Source organism: Onychomys torridus, chromosome X (assembly GCF_903995425.1).
Source record: "Onychomys torridus chromosome X, mOncTor1.1, whole genome shotgun sequence".
NCBI lineage: Eukaryota > Metazoa > Chordata > Mammalia > Rodentia > Cricetidae > Onychomys > Onychomys torridus.
This window is the reverse complement of record NC_050466.1, coordinates 125,997,301-126,020,013: the sequence shown is the minus strand read 5'-3', so window position 1 is coordinate 126,020,013 and position 22,713 is coordinate 125,997,301. Positions and strand designations below refer to the sequence as shown.

The following is a 22,713-nucleotide window of genomic DNA, read 5'->3' as shown; positions in this document are numbered from 1 at the left end:
GTCTTATTGTGAGCATGGTGTGAGTCCTTTTTTCCCCAGCAACCATTAACTGCCAATAATTCAGGGAATGGCAGGTCTTGCTAAGCTCTTACCCCATCCGTAATGGAATGTTGAGGTCCTGATCTTGTACTGGTCTTCTTCAAGTAACAACAGCTACTGTGAATTCATGAATGCCATGGCCAGAAAAAAATCGTCAGCTTAGTCCTTAGCTCTTTCATCCCCCACTTCAATGATGTTTTCTGAACCTTGGAGGAGGATGATCAAAATGTCCCACCTAGAGCTGAGCACTCACAGTCATTTATTCTCAGCACATGGACCAGTTAGGAATCTCTGCATTAACTATTGACAACTGCAAACAGAAATTTTTCTGACCATGACTAAGAGCAGCCATAATCTTCAATTAATCTTTAATGTATTAGGTGGAAACACAAACATTTACAAAGTAGTTTGACACCATGTTCATGGAGCAAAACAACAGTAATTGGTTTCTCCCTAGGGCTTATGACCTCCACAGACATGGGCTTTTGGCCAGTTTTATAGCACCAAATGCATTCAAATTCTATGGAGTAGACCTCACTCCCCCTTCCTTAAAACTCACTGTCCTTCTTTTAGGCTCCTTTGTAGTTTCATGGCCTCTACCTACACTCACTCCCACAAACACACACATATGCGCACACACACACACACACACACACACACACACACACATGAATTACACGAAAGGAAACACATCTTTTTGTCTCTCTCAGCCTAGAATACCTCACATAGTGTAATATTTTCAATTCCACTCAATTTCTTGAAAATCTCATAGTTTTTATTTATACCTGTGGATGATTAAAATTGTGCACATATCTTGCATTTTCATTATCTACTTATCTGTTAACAGGCATCTGGACTGTTTCCATTTCTGGCTTTTATGAATAGAGCAGCAATAAACATGAATGTTTAAGTGTCTCTATGATAGGCTTTGGTATATGCCCAGGAGTGGAAAGGTGAAACATAAACCAACATTTTACATCAGCCTAAAATGTTTTTGGGAAGATGCTGGGCTTTGTGGCTTAAGTCCTAACAAATACTAGTTAGTACCCAGGAAACAGAACAAAGGAAGAAAAATTTCAGCAAGTTAGAGGCCAGCCTGGGCTACATGGTGAAGTCAGGTCCACTATGATTACAAAGCTGGATCCTGTCTCGATGAAACGACCGAATGAAAACTTGGAGGGGTGCCACTTTTCAACTCTGGCGTTCATGATTTCGTAACTATGTCTCCATGTATTGTCCATGTGCTATCCATGCTGACTTCATTTCCCATAGAACCAGCGTTGGATGAACTAGCTCAAACGTTAAAGAATTTACAGACTTTATTTTCTTTGAAGAAGGTAAATAGAAGGGAGTTGCAACTTCTAAGAAACTTGGTTTGGCTTGCTGATTCCAGCCACTAGGCAGATTAGGCTAAGGTTTTAGCCAAGTAAAATTGCCAATTTTCTAAGAGAAAGGGCTAGCACATTGCTCATTAGAGCATTCTGAGCTTGCCTGTGCAATCTTTTTTTTTCCCCTACCCTGCAATTTCCTGTGGGTTATAAATGAAACCTTTCTAGCTGTTAATGCAGGCTGTGAATTGAAGAAAAAAAAGCATGTAATTAATCATAGGAGGTTGGGGGGTGCTCACTAAGCTTGGGTTCCAGGGGAGAAGCCGGACAAGGCACTAGGACCTAGAAGGCAACTATCCACCCTGGCAGGAATTTCTTGCTTGGAGCTCAGACAACAAAGGCATAGAGAGATTGGTTTTCTTTCTCTCAGCATCTCCACCCAACCAGCAGCAAAGCGGTGAGTGGGGCTTTCGAGTGATTTTCAAGCAGAATGTGACAGATGTCAAACGGGAAAAGCTCTCTTCCTGTGTGTGTCTGTCTCTGTCTTTCTTCTTCGCTTTTATCTGCCGTGTTCTGTAGGATTGTTGTCCTCTAAGATTCTACCTGGGATTTTCCTCTGGAAAAGTGAGTTTGTTGTTCCTTTGTTTTCACTGTGATGCTAATTTAGAATAATAGCACTTGGAAAGCAGAGCTTTCTTTGCACAGCCCGCCTGGGGGAAATGCTTGCTATCCTTGTCTTGAGGAGGTGGGGTCTGACTACTGCAGGTTGTCTGACAGAGACAATGCTGAGCTCAGCACAGGTCATGGTGACACTGGAAAAAAAGGCAAAGACACCAGCTACCAGTCTCCCTTAACCTCCTGTCTCCCTGGTTCCTTGCAAATCTTGGTGTGGCAGTATGTAGCAGCTGAGCCCTCTCGCTTTGTGAGTCTTTTTCCCCCATCTGTGAGATGAATGTTAATAGTTTGGTTCCTTGGATGTCACATTACCTTTGTGAGCGTTCAGGGCTTCGGTTGTATTATTTGGTTGCATGTTTTCATTGTTTTTTTTTTTTTTTTCGAATGGGGGGGGGTTCAGTGGGGGTGGTGGGGGGGGGGATGGGGGTGAGATCAAAGCATGACAGATGACCTTTTTTCATTTTTGTTTTTTGCCTCCATCAATGAACCTAGGCAATAGACAAGTTTGAAGTGAATTGCCTGCTGTGAGGGCAAAATGTTCCTTCAGTCAGGAGAGAAGCCCAGAACAATGAAAGGTGTACTCGCTTGTAAAGGTCCCATATGCTATTCAGGGACCCATTTGGGAATCTTTCCACAATTAAATTATTCCATTAAGAGGTGTCACTGCATTGGTGGGAAAGGGATGAAACACCTGAAAGGAGAAAAAGGATTCTGTGACCAAATAGAAGCAAGAGGAAAGCAGAGCTAATAGCTTGTTAAAGAACTGTTTTTTTTTTTTTCCGACATCCTCCTCCCCCTTTTCAAACCCCAGCTTATTTCTTATGAATGCTGTATAGCGGCACCAGCTTGATGGGAGAGGGTTTGTTGAATAGCACAAAGACACTGGGTATTCCCTGGAGGCTGTCCCTTTAAAAGAGAATCCTAGTTTATTCTGGGGGAGGGGATACACATATTAGAGCAGGAAAAAAGGATTTGGAATAAAATTAAAATACCCCTCTTCCTAGTCATTGTACCGTGATGCAAAGACTGCTTCCTAAGCTGGAGATGCCAACCTTGGCTAGCTCCCTGTTTCTCTTCAAGGGCAATTTTGTCAGGCTAGGCATTCATTTACAACTGTTAGTCATGTGGCCATGTGTGAGGAAGCAGATGCCAGTTTTAATGTATTTTGCCCGAAGTTACAATTTGATAGGAGCCACTGACAGTAAGTTCCAAGATTTTAAGCTATTTCAATACCCCCTCCCAAATTTGGAACAGTGCCAAAAGTGCCACCCTTTCTATCTCTTGCTCCTACCCCCACTCCAGCATCCAGTCCTACTGCCCTGCCCCCTCCATCTTCTCTATTAAGATCAATATTCCTGTAGGTCAGGGACAAGCAGCAGATGGGTCACAGGCTTTTTTCAACCAGTTCTTTTCACAGGCAGCAGATTGCAGCTCTGGATCTGGCTAATATTTCAATTCCTTTTCTTTTTTTTCTCTTACCCCCACCCCTCCTTGTTTGCCTTTCCTTATCCCACCTCTTTCTTTAACAATCAGGTTGCTGCAGTTCAATCAAAATATGGAACTTGATTTTGGACATTTCGACGAAAGAGACAAAGCATCTAGGAATATGAGAGGGACACGGATGAATGGGCTTCCAAGTCCCACTCATAGTGCACACTGTAGCTTCTACAGAACCAGAACCTTGCAGGCACTAAGTAACGAGAAGAAGGCCAAGAAGGTACGTTTCTACCGCAATGGGGACCGCTACTTCAAGGGGATTGTGTACGCTGTTTCTTCTGACCGTTTTCGTAGTTTTGATGCATTGCTGGCTGACCTGACTCGATCCTTGTCCGACAACATCAACCTGCCTCAGGGAGTGCGTTATATTTACACCATCGATGGATCCAGGAAAATTGGAAGCATGGATGAACTGGAAGAAGGTAATTTAAGCAGTGGGTGGTGGCCCCTGGAAGGAAAGGATGTTCTTATGATTATATTTTTAGTCTTCCATGACAGAAACTAGGCTATTTGTTTGCCAAAACATCAGGTTGACTGATGCTCAGGCTTCTGATTCCAAAGTTACCAACAGGACCATTAACTGTCACTCTTCATGGGGTTCCATCTCTGCTGAGGTTGGAATGTACATGGTTTTGCTAATGCTAAATGTGCTTATCTGCCTGGGTATACAAAGGAAAATCTGAATTGTGACATTCACTCTAGATCTTGTTCATAACTAACTCTGTGTGGCACCATTAAGGCAGGCCATGAAATCATTAAGGGGAGGAAGAATGGTTGGTTGGTTTAACAGATAAAACAATTGTGCCCAGATTTCCTAAGAACTGCTGAGAAATTGTTTGGAAATTGCTGCTCATTAGAAATACACACCCCAATACAGGACTTCCTGGATATGCTCACAGAGGATTAGACTTTTAGGTAAGTGTTTGCTGCTCAGCTGTTGCTTCTAAAAAGCCCACTTCAGGGTGTGTCTGAGAGGCTGAGATCATTGGGAGAAATATGAAAGAAAGCTGTAGGTATGTCTGGTATTTTAATGAACACCATTTCTATTAGAGTAGGAATGAGTCACTCTACCTTAATCTTTTTGTATCATCTCTATATTTTGGAATTGCAACTGAATTTTGTGTTGACTGCTGAAAACCATGACAACCTGTGACCCACATGATAACAGAGAAAAATCCCAGATCTTCACAAAACTTATTCAACCATATTTTCTTTTTTATGGATATTTAGAAAACAGATACTGTGTCATATTGTTAATATTTTATATTGCCAGATAAATTATCATGATCATCTTGACCTATAGGTACTTTAAAGGATAGCCTCAAGGAATAGTGACAATGAAAATGTTCTTCTAGTCTCTCCTACATTATTCAGCCCTCCCTCATTCCCCCTCTGTCCTCAATCTCCCACAAAGGTGAATCAGTGCAAATAGATCTCTAGGGAATCCAGATTATAAAGAGCCAACAAAGAAAGAGAAACAGCACATTTGGTGACTAAGTAGGAATGGCCCAGCCTCACTGTGTTGAGGTTTCCTGTGTTTCTAGACAAAGGGGCATGAAGGTTTCCCTTGTATAAGGTCCTATTTCCATTGAGTAGTTGTGGTTTTCAAAGAAGTAATGTGAAGTGATTCAGGTAAGCAACTTAGAAGAGATAATATCCACATAGTGGTTCCATCTGAGAGAGTCTACACAGCTGACCTTGAAAATCCATGCAGAGGAGGATGATTAGATCATATACAGAGTGGGTAGGCAAACATCGATCGGAGACTTTCCTAATCATCAAAGGGTTAATCATTCTTGTGCATATCATAAAATAAAAGGAGGCCAGTTAGGGTCAACTCTAAATCTGGATACTCAGTCAAGGGAGCTGTCCAACAGAGTAATCAATAAGGGGTGTGTCTTCAGTTGCTGTAAAAATCTATATTTCAGTCGAAGTTGAGGGATTTCTCTGTAATATCTTTTACAAACAAAACACACTGGATCTCCCAGTTTGTCTTAATTTCCATCATCTGTGAACATTTAAATGCCATGATACATGCTAGGTAAGAATCTGAACCCGACATAGTATACTGAGTAAGAGTGAAAATATTTATTATCAGTGTTTCACACAGATTTCCCTCGATCAATTTTTTACAAATATTCCCCCACCCTCATTTATCTGCATATACGTGTGTGTATGTGTGTATTGAGGAAAAAGTTGAGGACAAATCATGTCAATTTAATCTGTGTAAGTGATCAGCATGAATTTGAAAAACAGACCACAGCTTTATTCTCACCTGTCTCCTCTTGGTTCCTGCTAAATTAGACCTATATACCATTTCTGGGTGCAGTGGTATTTCCTGATGTGCATATTTTATGATATGCACAAGAACAGTATAGAATCTGGACAGGGATCAATTAAATTTACTCATTTTGTCTTCTACAAGCCCAAGTGATAGTGAATGCCAGAGGTATTTCTGGGGGAGTATTGATCATTTTTCTCACTGCCATATAGCTAAGTGGGAAAGGGCACTGAGATGAGGAAGGATTTAAGGTTTTTTGTTTGTTCGTTTGTTTTTCATTTTGTCAGTTAGAGTTACTTATCTAGAAAAAAGGTCAGAAATCCCTTTGTTTATTTCTAGAAGAATATGGATGGAAGGTGAAAAATTATTAATGTACACTGTTTCCTGTTAAGATTTAAATTGAGGATGTTTGGAAAGATTATTGGTGAAGTATCAGGAATATTGGGTTCACATCTTGGAGCAGATTACAATGGAAAAAATGAAATATTGGGAATGAGATTTATTTCAAATTCAGATCTGTTAGCGTCTAGCCTGTAGAAACTTGAGGAAATCAGTAGAAACACCAGGCTTCAGTTTTTAAAATCTATACAATGAAAGCAACTGCTTTGAGAATCAATTAAGAAAGGATACGACGTGCTTTCTATTCTTCTTCATACACAGTGGCACTCATTTTTACCTGGTTAGCTACATGATTATGGGGCTATCTTCATCATCAACGATACTAATGTTCTCTTTCTTTCAAAAATAATGGCTTTAGTCTGGTGCAGTGGTTCACACTTTGTAGCCCAAGTATCAAGAGTCTGAGGCAGGAGGACAGTGAGCTTGAGGCCAGCCTAGACTACAGTGGTCTTGGAACACATTACAGATCAACAGACAGGACCTCAAAGTCTAGGGCCTCTAAACTCATTTTTACAATCTTTATTGAGAAATTCTTTTGAATATTAAAACTTGGAGAGTGTTAGATGAGTTGATTTTGATGAGTCCTTTCCATTAACAACAGTGGTGCAATGTTTCTAGTTATAGAAACCTCATTTCTGTTCCTTTTTGCTTTGTAGATCTGAAAGGAATGGATCACATAACATATGTTTCCAAATGATTAGAACATTAAATATTTAGCCTAAAATTAGATAAAATAAAAAGCAAATGCTAATCACTCTGACCTCATGGCACCTCTGGCACATCTTTTGTCTGGTGACTCTAGTCAACTGTCTGCTGCTAGATGTGGAAAGCATCAAGGGAAACATTTTGAGTCTAAACCTCATTTTTCATGTCAGCCTTTCCATAGCTTCTTGCATATAACAAGGGTCTTGGCAAAACCACAGAGGATGCGGCCCTCATGAAATTGTATCCCCAGCTGGTCAATGAAGGAGATTCATTAGTGGTATTTCCTTTTGTTTGCCTCTTCTTTATCTTTCACTAGAAAATTATTGTCCATTTCCATAATATCTAATCTTTTCTTCACCTACGTGTTTATATACACTTGTCAATTTTTGTGACTAGCTGGTTTTTGTGTATCAAGTCAAATCTGGACACTATTAATTATGCAGACCACTGGAAGAATACTTAAAAGTGGGATAGACTTGAATAATTTGAGCTATATAGTGACACTGTATTATCCAGCTCCTTTATCACAGTGCACTTGTTCTAATGAAATTAAACAACATTTTCACTAAGTCTCTTAATACTAAAGCAAGTGCATCACCCAAAGCAGGAATTTTAAGACGCTCAGAAGTGATGTTGCATGGACATGATAATACAAGAAGCCATTATTTAATATTTTAATGTAATAATGCAATAAAGTATCATTCAATATTTTCTTCCTTGAGTTAGGAATCCCCAGAAAAGAATAGAAAACACAGGGAAAAGCATTTTTACATTAATAGATTATAAATATACATGACTCTCTGGAAAATGGAGCCTTCCTAAAGGTGAAGAAGGGTAGGATCATTTTGAACCTAATACCTGTTCCCTTTATGCCCCTTTAGTTGTGTTTCCGCCATTTCATTTCCCTCACCCCTCATCCTAAAGTAGCTGAATTACAGCAAATTGTCATTTTGCTTAGCTGAGAAACAGCTTTCTTTCTAGGTTCCCAGAGGGTGGAAACTAACCCCTGGAGGCTGTGGCAGGGTAGAGACTCAGCTGTGGAAAGTTGCGATTGGCTTCACCCAGCTCCAAGTGCTAGGTAACAGTGTAGGAAGCACCAGGCTCTGAAAATAGACATGGGAAATGTTTGCAAGATGAGAACCAGGAAACCTTATCTATAACAAAGGAACACATCTAGGGCTTTCCAATAATAGAACTACAAGGTCCTTGGGGGTGGGCATCTAGGTTCTTGCATTTGATTACTGAAATAACTATTTCCTCAAGCCTGTTTGAGATTGAAAAGAGAAAGAAAATTCTTTCTTATACATCGTTAGGCCCATAAAGGACTCTGCTATCATCTAGTGAAATGCCTTCAGTTTGTAGATAACGAAGTCAAGACTTAGGGAGATTAAGTGACATGCCTGAGGTCATATGGCTCCTAAGTGCCCGGCTGGGATTTGAATTAAGATCTGTCTCCTTCATCCTCCAGACTGCTGAGATTTACAGGCATGGACCACCATGCTCTGCTACAAGGCGCTAGTGTTTTTGTTCTTTCTTTTAGTCTGCTGTAGCCCAAGCTAATGTCACACTTTCTATGAGGCTGAGGGTGACCTTGAATTCCTCCCCCCCCACCTCTCTTGAAAGTGCTGGGATTATAGATGCATAACCTCGCCTGGCTAAATCACTGTTCTTAATCATCATAAATGTCTTGCCCTAAGTGTGCCTCAGCAGTTGCTGCAGGCAGCAATGGCTTTGCTGTGTGTGAGCTATAAAGCTCCTGTGTTGGTAATTTGCAACTCCAAAAGTCTTCTTTTCTAGAAACATGAAATACTAATCAATCAATCCATCAATTAATTAATTAGTTAATTAATAGACAAAGTCTCACTAGGTAGGTTTGTTTTGGTCAGGAACTCACTATGTGAAGCAGGCTGCCTCCAGCTCACAGAGACCCTCTCGTTCCTGTTTCCTGAGCTTGGGGATTGCAGTAATATACCACCATGCCCCACCTATAGCAGGCAATCTTATTTTTGAAGCACCGGACTCCAGAAATGCTCACATCATACAGTCAGCGCAGCTCAGGTCATAGACAGCTGACCTTGATACGTTCTTTACTCTTCTTTAGCTTTGGTACCTCCTTGCCCTACATCCTCTCTCTCAGCATTTATTTCTTCCTCTTCCCCTTTCCTTTCCTCCTATTTATCTGTCCCTTTAGATGAGGAGCTCAATGATAATAATGAGAACTTATGAAGTGCTTACTATGTTCCAGTCTCTGAGCTCAGCACTTTTTATCCATTACTGGACTTGCACCCCACAGCAACCCTATAAGGTAGGGCTTATTATTAGAATCCCCCCCCACACCTTGCAGACAAGAGACTGCTGCCAAGGAAGTCAGGTAATTTGCCAAGGTCACACAACTAGAAAGTGTCAGGGATCACAATCTGACTGACATCATACCAGCTGTTCTTTTTCCACTGCTATGTGTTCAGGCCAAAAGTAGAGAGTGGAGTGATTAAAATGTACCCTCAGAAGGCGCTCAACATAGATTTGTCTGAGGGATGAGCCTTGTGGAAAGTTCTCGGGTGCCATATGATACTCTAATTATTTGCCATCCTGTTCATTTTCATCTGGGGGTAGTTAATCATACTTGTAGTTCAGAGGCTTAGAGGTTTAAGAGGGGGCAAAAACAAGAAGTCCAGAGCCCTAATAGGGCTACACAGCTGACTCTTCAGAGGAGCTTGTGGACAAGTTAAATCATAAATATAAAGCCCTGGATGTCTCCACTCCACCAGCTGTCTGACAGAGTGTATGGCAAGTAATGGAAAGCATCTGACTCCAAGGCAGTGACCTCTTGGAAGATGCCCATGATGATGATGAGGCTCAGAGGCAAGAGGCCATTTCTAGTGTATGTGATGGGGGAGGATGTTGGCTATGAATGTATAGAGTAATTGAAAGGGACCCTTTATCCTCCTGTCATACTTTATAGATCCTAACCTCTAAACACTGGTGTTGTGTTGGATTTGCATGCCACATGGCCAACAAAATCAGGGTCTCTTTTAGCTTGCAAACTCAACTCCCGTCCTGACTGAATACATGAGCATCAAGTAGGGCCAGTGCCTAAGATTGCTTATGATCCATCTCTTGGTTCCCCTATTAGAATAGACCATAAGTGAGATTAAGCATCCTTGTGTGCTAGTCACTCCCTACACACACATACTCATCCCCTTTTAAAGCTACCCTAGAGATTGTCACTGAATCTTAGTACTAACTGAGAAATTTATTAATTCACATGACTTGGTGCAATCAATATTTGCAAAGATAATTGTCATCCTGGTATTTCTGAATGTCTCTATGTAGTTCTCCTGCTGAGACCAAAGGAAGTAGAAAGAGCCATCCGACTTTAATTTTGTTTAATTTTTTTGCACTGGCTGAGGATTATATATTTGTCTGTGTATTTAGTTTTATTACTGATGACTTAAAGCCTGATAAAATCACTGTTTCTGCAGTTCAACCTCTGGATGAACTTCTGTATACCTCGAGGCTAATGTGCTTTACTCAGCAATTTCAGCTTTTTTTTTTTTTTTTCAATATGCTTCTCCCTCAGGCTGAGCCCAACTCTCTCTTAATTTTCTTCAGTTTCTAGTTCCAGGCGTCTAATGTCCTCCTCTTGCCTCTGGCCAGTACATTTCTTCCACTGTATTAGTCATTTCCCCCCAGCCCACAGTAAATGTAAAACTCACACTAGACCTTTTCAATTCAATCAGGCTGCATAATGCAGTCTCCCACTCATTACTGTGGCAGCCAAAAACAACGGATGGAGATGGCATCAAATGTAACGATATAATGTGCAGTATTTAGGAGGATGGAGAAAGATGGAAGGGGGTAGTAGAAATAGAAAAAAATAATTCCTAAGGAAGATCTAGACTTGCAAACACTAAGAATGCTGTGTGTGTGTGTGTGTGTGTGTGTGTGTGTGTGTGTGTGTGTGTGTAGCTTATTTAGACACTTTCTTCATTTTGAGAGGGATAAGCAATAGATGACACACTTATACACAAATTTAGATGTTAAACTCATGTGCAAACACACACACACATACACATAAACACACCCTTTACATTTCAATAATTCTACCATTTAACCCAATAGTCTGTACAAAGGATAGTTTTGCTTTTGACCAGGTATGTACTGAAGGCCTGATATGTAAGCTTGTTTGGTTCACTTCAATTTGAAATAACAATAAATTGACTTTGAAATTTTTCCTTGGCTCATAATAGAACAAAAGGATGAGACTATGAGTGCAAACGTAGCATGGGAACATCAGGACATAGAGACAAGTTAAACATGCTCTAGTGGTGCATGGAAGTTAATGAACATCAGAGAAACTGAAAAGCATCTACATTCCAATAGTACCATGCTGATGGGGGAATTCCACTTATTAAATCATACATAGAGGTGTTGCTGTTTTTTTTATCACCCTTAGAGTTACAAGGTTCTTCAACTAGCTATGCCATTCTATTGAAGAATGTTTTGCTGATTATTTTTGAATTTGAGTAAATCAAGTTGTCAGAGGGTCTGTTTAGGAACTGGATGTTGGTTGGTTATTATCTCAACATTTCACCAAAAGTCTTATTTCAATATGAGTGTATAATAGCTTGATTTGCATTTGCATATCTACTACTGAACTAATCAACTAACCATTTATTTCTTCCCTTAGGGGAAAGCTATGTCTGTTCCTCAGACAACTTCTTTAAAAAGGTTGAGTACACCAAGAATGTCAATCCCAACTGGTCTGTCAACGTAAAAACATCTGCCAACATGAAAGCTCCCCAGTCCTTGGCTAGCAGCAACAGTGCTCAAGCCAGAGAGAACAAGGACTTTGTGCGTCCCAAACTCGTGACCATCATCCGCAGTGGGGTCAAGCCTCGGAAGGCGGTGCGTGTGCTTCTCAACAAGAAAACAGCCCACTCTTTCGAGCAGGTTCTCACTGATATCACAGAAGCGATCAAACTGGAAACCGGAGTTGTCAAAAAACTCTATACCCTTGATGGAAAGCAGGTCAGTGCCTGTACAAAGTATTTTTCTTTTTCCCAACTCTGTAGGTCAATGGTTCTCAATCTGTGAGTCAGGACCCTTTCACAGGGTTCGCCTAATACCATTTGGAAACACAGATATTTACATTACTATTCATAAGAATAGCAAGATTACAGTTATAAAGTAGCAATGAAAATAATTTTCTGGTTGGGGGGCCCCACAACATGAGGAACTGTATTAAAGAAGCATTAGGAACTCTGAGAACCACTGTTTTAGATGCTCATTTTATATAAGTCATTATTCCTGGTTGAGGGTCTCTCCCTCCATATTCCTTCATCCTTAACTGATACTTTTTATCTCATTTTGGATATAAAGATCTTCTCAACAGACAAAGCAGTGAACCAGAATCTGGCTGCTTTTAAATTCATTTTATTTTTGATTTCTCAGGCATAGTGGACAGTTAGCTCCCAAATCTTTATTCACTAAGAAAAAAAAGTTTCAAAACTAGCATGAAACAAGCTTGATCATTTTATACATATAATTAAAAATTTGGTTTGTCCCACTCATTTTTAAGATACTCCCATGATGATGTTCTGTATCCTTTTGGATGAAAGGAAATTGAAGTGACCCTTGTGTTTATATGAAAGGAGATAAACAAGGGTAAAACAGTAAAACTTCTGTAGCATTGTCTTTGCCTTACACTAAGATATATGTTTCTCTCCCTTTTCCATGTGACATAGCTGTTTTAATTTGGTTCCATGGATGGGTTATGTGAGAAAGGAACTATTTCAGGATTCCAAAATTAGCCCAAGAAAGATGCTACCATCTGTTCCCCTCCAAATCAGGTTCTTTATGTCATTGGTTACACTACTGAAGTGCTACCTATATTAGTATCTGGGAAAGAATGCAGCCAGGCGTCTCCATAAGACAGATGCACCATTCTCTTGAGCATAGGGATCTGTAAATATGTAACAAAAATGTTCCAAGAGAATTGTAACAGTGGCTAGTTCTATTGGTTCAAATGGTCATTTTGGTGACCCATCTAGAAGACAAGTGCGGATTATCCATAATCCTACCTCTTAAAATATCTTTCATAATAGAAGAATTATTGTTTCTAAAATGTAGATTTCTATATATCAGAATGACTGACAGGTATTTAAATGCAGAAGTATGTCTTTCCTCATAATTACTAATACATATTGCATGCTACAGGATTTCAAGTTTCAGGAAAAGTCACTTATATGCTGTTCACATAGCAATTTTGATAAATTTGTGTTTTTCTACTTTTCATCTTTTTGTGCTCCAAGATGCCTAGAACCATGGGTTATAGTCGAGGTTCACTGAGGGACACTGTCTCAGGGGAATAAGCAGAGAGTGATAGAGCATGATACCCATTGTCTCCTTCTGTTCTCTACACAAACATGGGCACATGTTTCACACACATACACACACACTCACATACACACACACACTCACATATACACACACACATACACACTCCATGAGCATTCTTTCTCTCTTTATCTCATATCCCAAGCATAAACACACATACAAACACACACCACAAGCACTCACATACACCACAAGCATTCACATACATGCACATACTACAAATATTTCCACTTACATCACAAGCATTCACACACACACCACAAGCACATGCAGGCACTCACACAATTACTGCAGCATTAACATGCACCACAAGCACACTCACCATAAGCAATCACACATACACATACTATAAGCATTCACACACATACAAACACACACCCCAACAAACATTGAAACATACAAACACACACCACAAGCATTCATACACACCACAAACACTCACACACACACACACACAAGTATTCATAGACACACTCATACAAACACTATTAAAAACAAAGCTTAACCTTCCACATTTGCAGTCATCTCATTATCAAATAAATTTATTCATATATCTCTTAAAAAGCATTAGTGGTCTTCGTCTACTTTACTTTTGCTATTCTAGTATTGTGTGAAGATGGATCATTCCTTGGCATTCTTGACTGCTCCTGATAACATGTTAAAGGTAATGTACAGATCTTAAGTAAGCAAGCATCTGTCCGATGAGAGTGGGTTTTCACCGCCAAAGGCTACACATAATTGAAAGTCTTCTAGAATGTCTTCAAGCATCAGTTTCAATTTCTTTGGGGAAGATGCTACAATATCATAGCCTGCTATGATAATGGTGTGTAAGTACAGAAACAAAAATGACACTTAAATGACAGTGATATAGACAGGAATTGGTTAATTCAATCAAAAGATTTGGATTGGTATTCTAATCTTTCACAATGACAATCACTTTCTGACATTCATCAACTGGAGAAAGAAGCCTAGATGGAATTCAAAGACTCTAATTCCAGCTTTTCACTTTGTAGTCACTAACTATGTGCTGTGGGGCCAATCATGTCACGTTTTCTGAGCCTCAGGTTTCGGTTTTGGTTTGTTTGTTTCATTTTTTTTTTTTGAGACAGGGTCTCTCTATGTAGTCCTGGAGTTTGAGCTGGCCTTGAACTTTCAGAACTCTCAGAAATCCTCCTGCCTCTGCCTCCTGAGTGCACCACCTTTAATCTACTATTTTATAGGACAGTCTCTAAATGGTACGTGCCAATCTTATACTAAAATCGTTCTTGTTACCTAAAGTGCCATGATAAAAGGAGATTTTCTAATTTGTAATTTTTGTCTTCATTTTCTCCTCAATGTGGATGATGTAAGGGGTAGAGAGCAGAAGATTTGAAAACAAGAGCAAGAAAACAGGCAGGCTATTAGAACTGTGGTAGCTCCACAGCACCACAGTGCTGGATAAGAATGATTGATTCTTGTGGGTAATTAGAATCCCATTCAGTATGACTATTTTATTTTTAAACATTCATTGGTGTTATTCATTTCACAATGTGTTTCATAATGACATTTATGTGCCTCTATGACTTTGCAATTTGATCACATCCATCCCCCATTATCTCACCCTCTTCTTTCCACAAATATCTGATTTTTTTAGTACCATTTGTTGATAAGAAAAAGAAGAATTTCTACATCTATCTCCACCAAGGAGATTAGCTTACAGTTTTCTTTTTGTTGTATCTTTATCTGGTTTGGATAGAAACATAATACTGGCTTTATAAAAAGAATTGTGCCATTTCTTCATTTTCTAATGTATGTAACAGTTTCTGAAGCTTTGGTGTTCATTTTTTTAAAGGTCTAGTATACCAAGGTCTGGGTCTGGAATTGTTTTCTAACTTTGGAGATTTTTTATTGCTGCTTCACTCTTGTTGCTTGCTATAGATCTGTTAAAATTGTGCATCTCATCTTGGTCTAATTTTAGTAGGTTCATGCAGGTAGAAAACCATCCATTTCTGTTATTTTTTTTAAAGATATGACCTAATGACTTTCTAGATTTCTTTGTTATCTACATTCATTTGTGATTTTATTAATTTGTTTCTTCCCTCTTTTTCTCTTTATTGCTTCACCTGAGGGTTTGTCCTGTACTTTATTTCACTGACCCTTATTATTTTTATATTTTATTTCATTAATTCATGCTGATATTATTTCTCCTTTGATTAATGCAATGTCAACTAATTAGTAACCTTAATAACACCATAAAATGTTTTGTCATGTAACACAAAATGATGACATTTCACTATAACAATAATTTGAGGAAAGGAAATTATGCAAAGGTAAGCATCATTGAGATGATCATTCTTAGAATTCTATTTATCATAAGTGAAAGAGAAAGACAATTCAAGTGATTCTGAGGTTTATGCCTAAGGTGTATGGGGAGAGTGGTGGGGCCATTTAAAGAGATTAAGCAGATCTAGTGCAATAAAGTGGACTTTAGATATACTGAGTTCTGGGGCTTGACTGCATCTAGTAAGGAGTCCAGAAGAGCTACAAATGGGTGTGGATCTCAGGACACAGGGTCTGGGCTGGGGATACAAATTTAAAAGTAACCTGTAAACAATTGTAGCTAAAATCAGGCAAAGTAGATGAGTTCAGCAAGGATGTATGTGACAGATTGCCCCAAACTAGGAAGATTCTCTGTTGGATTTGAGTGGAAGGAATGGGTGAAAGGTGGGACACAATATATTACAGAGAACCCTAAGAAATAATGTGAAGGTGTGCCCAGAGAGGCCAAGAGAACAGTTTTTAGTCAGGATTGGGTAGTTATGTCAATGTGGCAGTGTTTTTTTTCTGAAATACAATAAGAATTGTAAATTAATAAAATTCAGGTGATTGGAATGGTCATTATTGTCACTAAGGAAGCAAAACTCCCCTGTTGAGCAGATGGCTCAGTGAGAACCTTGAAGGCAACTTGGAAGATAGAGTCACAATTATGTGAGACTGTAAGAAACTTGGTTTCCTGGCAACACATTATGCTGGATCCATCAAAACTTGCCTGTCTATTGATCTGTAGTTTCTTTTCCTTTTTTTTTCTGTTATATGGAGTTGGCTGAATACCATTCCTGTACACCTCACTCCATATATTCACTTTGACATGCAAAGCAAGCCCTTAGTCCCACAGTGTTCTTCTGTATTATCAGTTAATGCCTTACCTCTAGATGTATCAGACTGTTCCTTGGTTTGATTTTCTCAGGACCTTGATTTCAGCACATAGATTTAGTTGGTAAGGCTCTAACAATTTAATTTTCAACACAAGATCAGCAATAATCAATTTAGAGCATGTTTCCTAAATTATAACTACATTAGTTGAATAGATAGCATTGCACAGTATAATGTTTTATTCTATAAAGATTCAAAGAAGACATTGTCAAAGTAACCTGCTAGATTTTGTTTATGCCAGTATCCCTCAAACTATTTTGAACAACAAAGCTTTAAAAAAAAAAATAGGTGGTCATATGGTCAAAGCGCATGAGGAATGACTGGCCTCTGCTTTAGGTATTTAATTAGAGCATCTTGAAAAAGAAAAACCTTAAAGGCCCAGAGAAATGATTACATGGAAAGAAAACAGGTGCCACTGCATTTGGACAGGGCTTCAGATCTGGAACAAGACTTTTTTTTTTTTAAATCTAGAACATTGCTAATCACAAAGGTAACACCTACCCTCCCACAGGCCAGACAAGCTTGAGAGCGCCCATCACTGACACAACCTCTAGAATCAGAGAGATATAAATGGGGGTGGTTTTTCTAAATGAAATATTTGAAGCCCCCAGAGTCAAAAGACATTAGGAAAATCCTTTAGTCCTGGGCTTCAAAGTTTGCTTCTCTAAGCACAGTGATAAAGAGACAGCAACATCAATTTGCTAGGTTTTGAACTGGCACATTAGATTTAGTCCTGTATAGACCAGCACCCCTTCCATAAGCCCATGCTGCAGAGTCTGTGGGAAAGTCAATTAGGGTTACTAGTCAGTGCTAACTTCCATAGGTGGTACTAATTAACTAGACTGTACAATTTCTATTGCCCAAAGTCCAGATTTCTACAGATGGCAACAATTCGGCAAACCCTAAAAGGCTGAACAGTTTGCCCAGTAAGGTAACAGTCTTTATACAAGGTTTGGGGCCCGAGACCAGTACCTTCTGAACTCAGTCTGTATCTACATACACACACACACACACACACACACACACACACACACACACACACACACACACACCACACATGCCTCTGTTTCTTGTAAGTATTGGCTGCCTCATTTCATGAACTCAAATATAAACATTTGTATGTCTGGACAGTTCTGTTCCTATTCACCTACAGCCTTGCTAGAAATCTAAAATATTTGCCTAAAGTTTGTGCACTATGGCAGTTGACTGGTGAGCTTCCTCTTGCTTTTCTCAAAGAGGATGCATCTTTGCTTAATGTTTCAAGTGTTTGACTTGTCACCTGCTTGGAACTAATGCTTGTATTTTCCCACATTGTTACCTAGTGGGCAATCTACCCTTTAGATTGGGTCTTTTGGAATAGTTGATATACTTTGGAATGCACTGCAGTTCTTCTTGGCCCTAAGCACTTTTGTTTCTATGAATTCTCTTCTGCATTAAAAACTTACTAATGCATTTCATATAAAAGGGAATATATTAATATTATGTATTTAAACATTTTCTTCAATCTGAGTTCAGTTATGTTTCTTTTATGTTTTGTTTTTGAAATGTGCAGGCCATGTCTCATCCTAGAATAACACTGAACTTACTAGATAGCTGAGGATGACCTTGAACTTATGAACCTTCTGCCTCTACTTTCTAAGTGCTAAGATTGCTGGCATGTGCCATTATACTCAGGTTTTGTATGGTGCTAGGAATAAAACCCAAGGCTTCATATATGCTAGACAAGCACTCTACCAACTAAACTATCTCCTCAGTCAGTCCTCACGTGTTTCTGTTCTGAAGAGAAATCAGATACATTTTACTGGCCCATAAAAGTATTGTGAATCCCAGCCAGGTACCATGCCTATTGTTCCTAATGGCTAACCAGCCCTGAACTAGCTGAAGCCTAGATTCACATTGTGACTTCACTTGCAGTAAGTAGTGAATGAGAATTCCAGTCTGAAAAATCAATCCAAAATTGTAGGAGCTTTTTGGATCTACCAGTTGATGATTGAGAATTACCAAGAAAGACAGTTCTCTTTCTCCAGTTTTAATATATTTGGCTCAGCGTCCAAACCTGGGTTAAATGTCATTGCTAGTAGGCATTTTCTATGGCGTGGTAGACTCAAGATAGAAAATAGAGAACTGCTTCCTCAGCAGCTTCCATAAGCTACTCCTGAGACTGATGGATGGCTCCATCATTTCCAGGCTGGAATTGCTTCTGTCCTTTAGCCTGCAGCTCTGGAGAAGACAGCTCTGAAGGTGTAATGAAAGTTGATTAGCAATAAGATGGATTGTTGCAGTTTATCCAGAGAGAAGAGGATGCTTTATTTTTATCCTGTGTCTGTATTTAGTGGCAATTAATATAGATACTTTTATCTCAATTCCGACCATAAATCTCCTTAGCAGCAGTCACCCAGCCTGGCACGAGGTTCTGAATGCTATTTTGCTGTTATATTGGCCGATAAGGAATTTGTTGGCTAAAAGATTACCCATAAACTCCATCTGGAAGCCGGTGGAAGTTGCAATTGTGGATGAACTAATATGGAAAATAAGAATTTATGAGATTCTCTGATGGGAATTTACTTTACATAGCCATACTTGATTTAAAATTTTTCTTAAGGAGGACTCTGGAGGCAATTGCTATAACCTAGCAGGAAAAAAATTCACACAGCCACCTTCAACCAGTTTAACAGCCCTGGATCTGGTTCAGTTCAATGAGTAGTATCGACTTAGGCTATTCTACAGGGACCATACTGGAGACCTTGAGGTCAGACAGCAATCCTCCTCCTCCCTTCTTGTAGAGTAAAAAATCTGTTTAAATCAATACGCTCCTATTCCCCAGCTGAATGTGGCTTTCAAGAATGACAGCATCTGTTCCATATTGCCCTTGCCCTTGTCAAACCCCAGCGTGAAATAGAACAGGGTGGTATGGAGTAGCTAGGTTTGTGTATGTAATACATATAGCATCAATGTAAAAGATACGGGCCCTGGAAGTCTTCACACAAAAGGCAGAGCTAGTGGGAATATAAAATCAGAGTAATCAGACTGAATACAATTAGAAAGAATTAAGTTTGATCAGGGTTTGCAGTCCCAAGGAAATGTCACTTTGGAATATATAGAAGAATTTGATTTTCCATTATTCAAAATATAGAAGATTAGAGGTCATTAAATGCTATGTTTTAAAAGAAAGTGATAAAAATGTGACAGAGACCATACACCACCACAAATCCAAAATTTTTTATTGATTCATTATTGCCTATATTTATGGTATAAAACATATTTTGATATATGTGTACATTTTGCAGTGATCAAAACATTTTGATATATGTGTATATTGTGCAGTGATCAAATTGTGGGTAATTAGTATTCCTATGCACAGAAACATTTCTGGTTTCTTTGTGCTGAGTTTACTCAAAGTCCTCTGTGGTAGTTTGGAAGTTGTTACAATGCATTGTTTTTAGCTACAGAGCTGCAGAACTTAGTCTTCCTCTCCAATATGTTTATTATATTAACTATGTGTTGATCAGAGTTCTATAGACGAGTAGAACTCAAAGGATAGATCAATATACAGAGATTTTATTTTATGGAGTTGGGTCATGTGATTAGGGAGACTAATAAAGTTGAAATACATAGAGCAAGCAAGCAGGCTAGAGACCCAGAGAAGGGTTTTCACTTTGGAGTCCAAAGCCATTGATAGTACTTGGCAGATAACATGTGGCAAGCCTTGAATTCAATAAGAAATAGTGCAAAGGGCTCTAGACAAGGAACCCAGAGATATTTGCTATTAAAGAGCTGGACTATTGTAGATCCAACTGCTGCCACTCCTTAATCTTCATCTGTTTCTGTCCATAAAAGAGACTCGCCAAAACTTCCTTCCACCATGAAACAATTCTACACATTCAATCCCCGTACACTTAACGTTCTATGATCCCAAAACTCACATTTGGAAGAACAGCAAATAGTCCAGTTTAATTCACCTCCTGGCAATGTCTAGAAGTAACTCCATACTCATAACAATTCTGACAGTCAATCAATTTTAATTATCTTTAACTAAAGAATAAGCAAAATGCCTTATTTTTCCAATTTGTTCACATCATTCTCAATAGTAGAGTTCATTAATGAGAACTATGTCTGGCGGCTCTTCATGATTGCTAGGCACAGCACTGGTCTGCACTGTTCTACTCTAGATAGGAAGCAGAAGGAAAAAATACTCAGCCTTGAGGTGTTCATACTTAAGTAAATGGAGTCAATGGCAAGACTAGAAAAAGTATTTAATATTTCAGGTGAACACACATACAACAATTGCAGACATAGGCATTTCCCTTACTCATGAATGTTTCCTTAAAACCTTGAGCACTGTTTAGAAACTGCGATATGTTCAACGTGTATTGCATGTTGAATGGGTGAAGGAATGACCTGAAGGAGAGTTGTGAGTAGTATGGACTGAAGGAATATTGGAGCCATAAAGACCAATCTTAGATCATAAAATTTTAGAGATACAATGGAACTTCAGCATCAAAATATCCATGAAAAGTGGTCTGAGTAGCATGATGTCCATTTGTAAGGTATCATCACAGCAACAGAATCAGAAAATATTAATTAGCAATTAAAGTATTTCTAAGTCACTAAATGAAATTAAAGAACTGTGGACCAAGTCTTATTTTTATCCTGTTTTCCTGGTCCCTCTAAATTAGCAATAAATGTACTACTTCAATTACTAGAATATGCATCATTGGATTGAATTCCCAGTAAAAGAAGACAACATACATTATCCTAAAAATTCACATTTTTCACAGGAAAAACAAAACAGAGGATGACACAGATCCATAGCAGAGGACATTATTTAGACAGTTTTAGCATATTTGTAGTATGATTGTCTATCTGGAGCATAATCATGATTGGAAGCAGAGTGACACTTAGAAATTTTAGCCTAGTATGAGACACCATTTCCTGGGTGAGAGGGAACTTCCCTTGCCCCTGGTTCATGTCAGCTTGCACTGAGTTAGTTTCTAGGCACCACACTCCAAACCATGGAAAGCCAAAGTAATTACTACTGAAGATGCTTCCCAATTTCCACATATTCTGTATTTAATTAGATCCACCCTTTGTCTCTCATACTTCTGTACGAAAGTGAGAAGTTCAGTGTTAAGTGGATTTTCTGCTGTCCTTATTTAGTTTCATGGTGCTGAGATATATTTATCACTGTCTAAGAGATCATTTTTGTTGTGAAAATTTCTAAGAGCAAAATGGACAAGATGAAGCTTGATGCATGCTCACCTCATTTTGTGATTCACAAACCTTGTTTTAGTATCAATTATATTGAGAATATCAGAGAGCTTATCAGACCTTTGTTATGTTATTTCTGAGTATTTTGAGTCTGTCTTCCCAGCATACCTACCTGCCTTTGGTTTCCCATTTATAAAGTGCAGAGAGGAAATAGAATACACTGATGTAACAAACATGTATTCTGCCTGACATTTCACTAGGTGCTGGGAATATATTAAGATGTGTGAGCTGCATTCTCATTTTCTGCCTTTGAGAAAGCCACTGCTGCCATGCCAAGTGAAGAAGAGTACTGGGGATATTATATAAGATGTGTGTGTAAAAATGCTCTGTGAGGTGGAAGGCGTGTTACAAATGTGGGGTAGGATTTGGATTAAGCAAACTTGTCCCCTCCTCTGACATCAGCTGTGCATAGTGGTTCCCCATAGTGCGTGAGTCTTGGCAAACATTCCACTGATAACAGCTGGAAGAAGGAGACTGAACAGTGATAACAGATCGCTGCTCATCTTATCCTTCATACTTTTATTGTCTGTCAGTTGTCACAATATCACAAACGAGGCTGACTAAACAGTTCTTTCCATTTGCCAGACACAGAATCTGATATTCCATGACATGACCTCAGAACTGACCCACAGCAGAGCCCGAACTAGAAGTCAGATTTCTTGGCCCCCGAGGTCAGTGTTCTTTCCCCATAGCAAGCTTACTGATAAAGCAAAATACATTCCCAGAGTTCACCACGTGCTAATTAGGTTCCTACAAACACAGATGTGAAGCAAGCTGTAATCTTTCTGAAACATCTTAAACCTGTCCAACTTTTCTTCATCTCCTTGAGTTAAAGCACACAGCAGTTATCAGACAGGCATAGCTGCATTCCTCTCTTTTGAATTTCTATGTATCAGAAACCTTATCAACTCCTGGCAGGCAGTTGGATTA

General features: G+C 39.0%; 1 protein-coding gene across 5 annotated transcripts in view; it reads left to right on the top strand.

The window, feature by feature from the left end:
- The first annotated feature begins 1,698 nt into the window (after positions 1–1,698).
- Dcx (doublecortin) overlaps positions 1,699–22,713 on the top strand; it is a 77,358-nt gene continuing 56,343 nt past the window's right edge. For 2 of the 5 annotated variants that reach the window (XM_036174894.1, XM_036174893.1), the window contains exons 1-3: positions 1,779–1,824; positions 3,576–3,961; positions 11,615–11,955. In XM_036174894.1, coding sequence (XP_036030787.1) covers positions 3,598–3,961; positions 11,615–11,955 — 705 coding nt within the window. In that variant the 5' untranslated portion in view covers positions 1,779–1,824; positions 3,576–3,597. The other 3 variants (XM_036174896.1, XM_036174895.1, XM_036174892.1) reach the window with 3 other exon arrangements.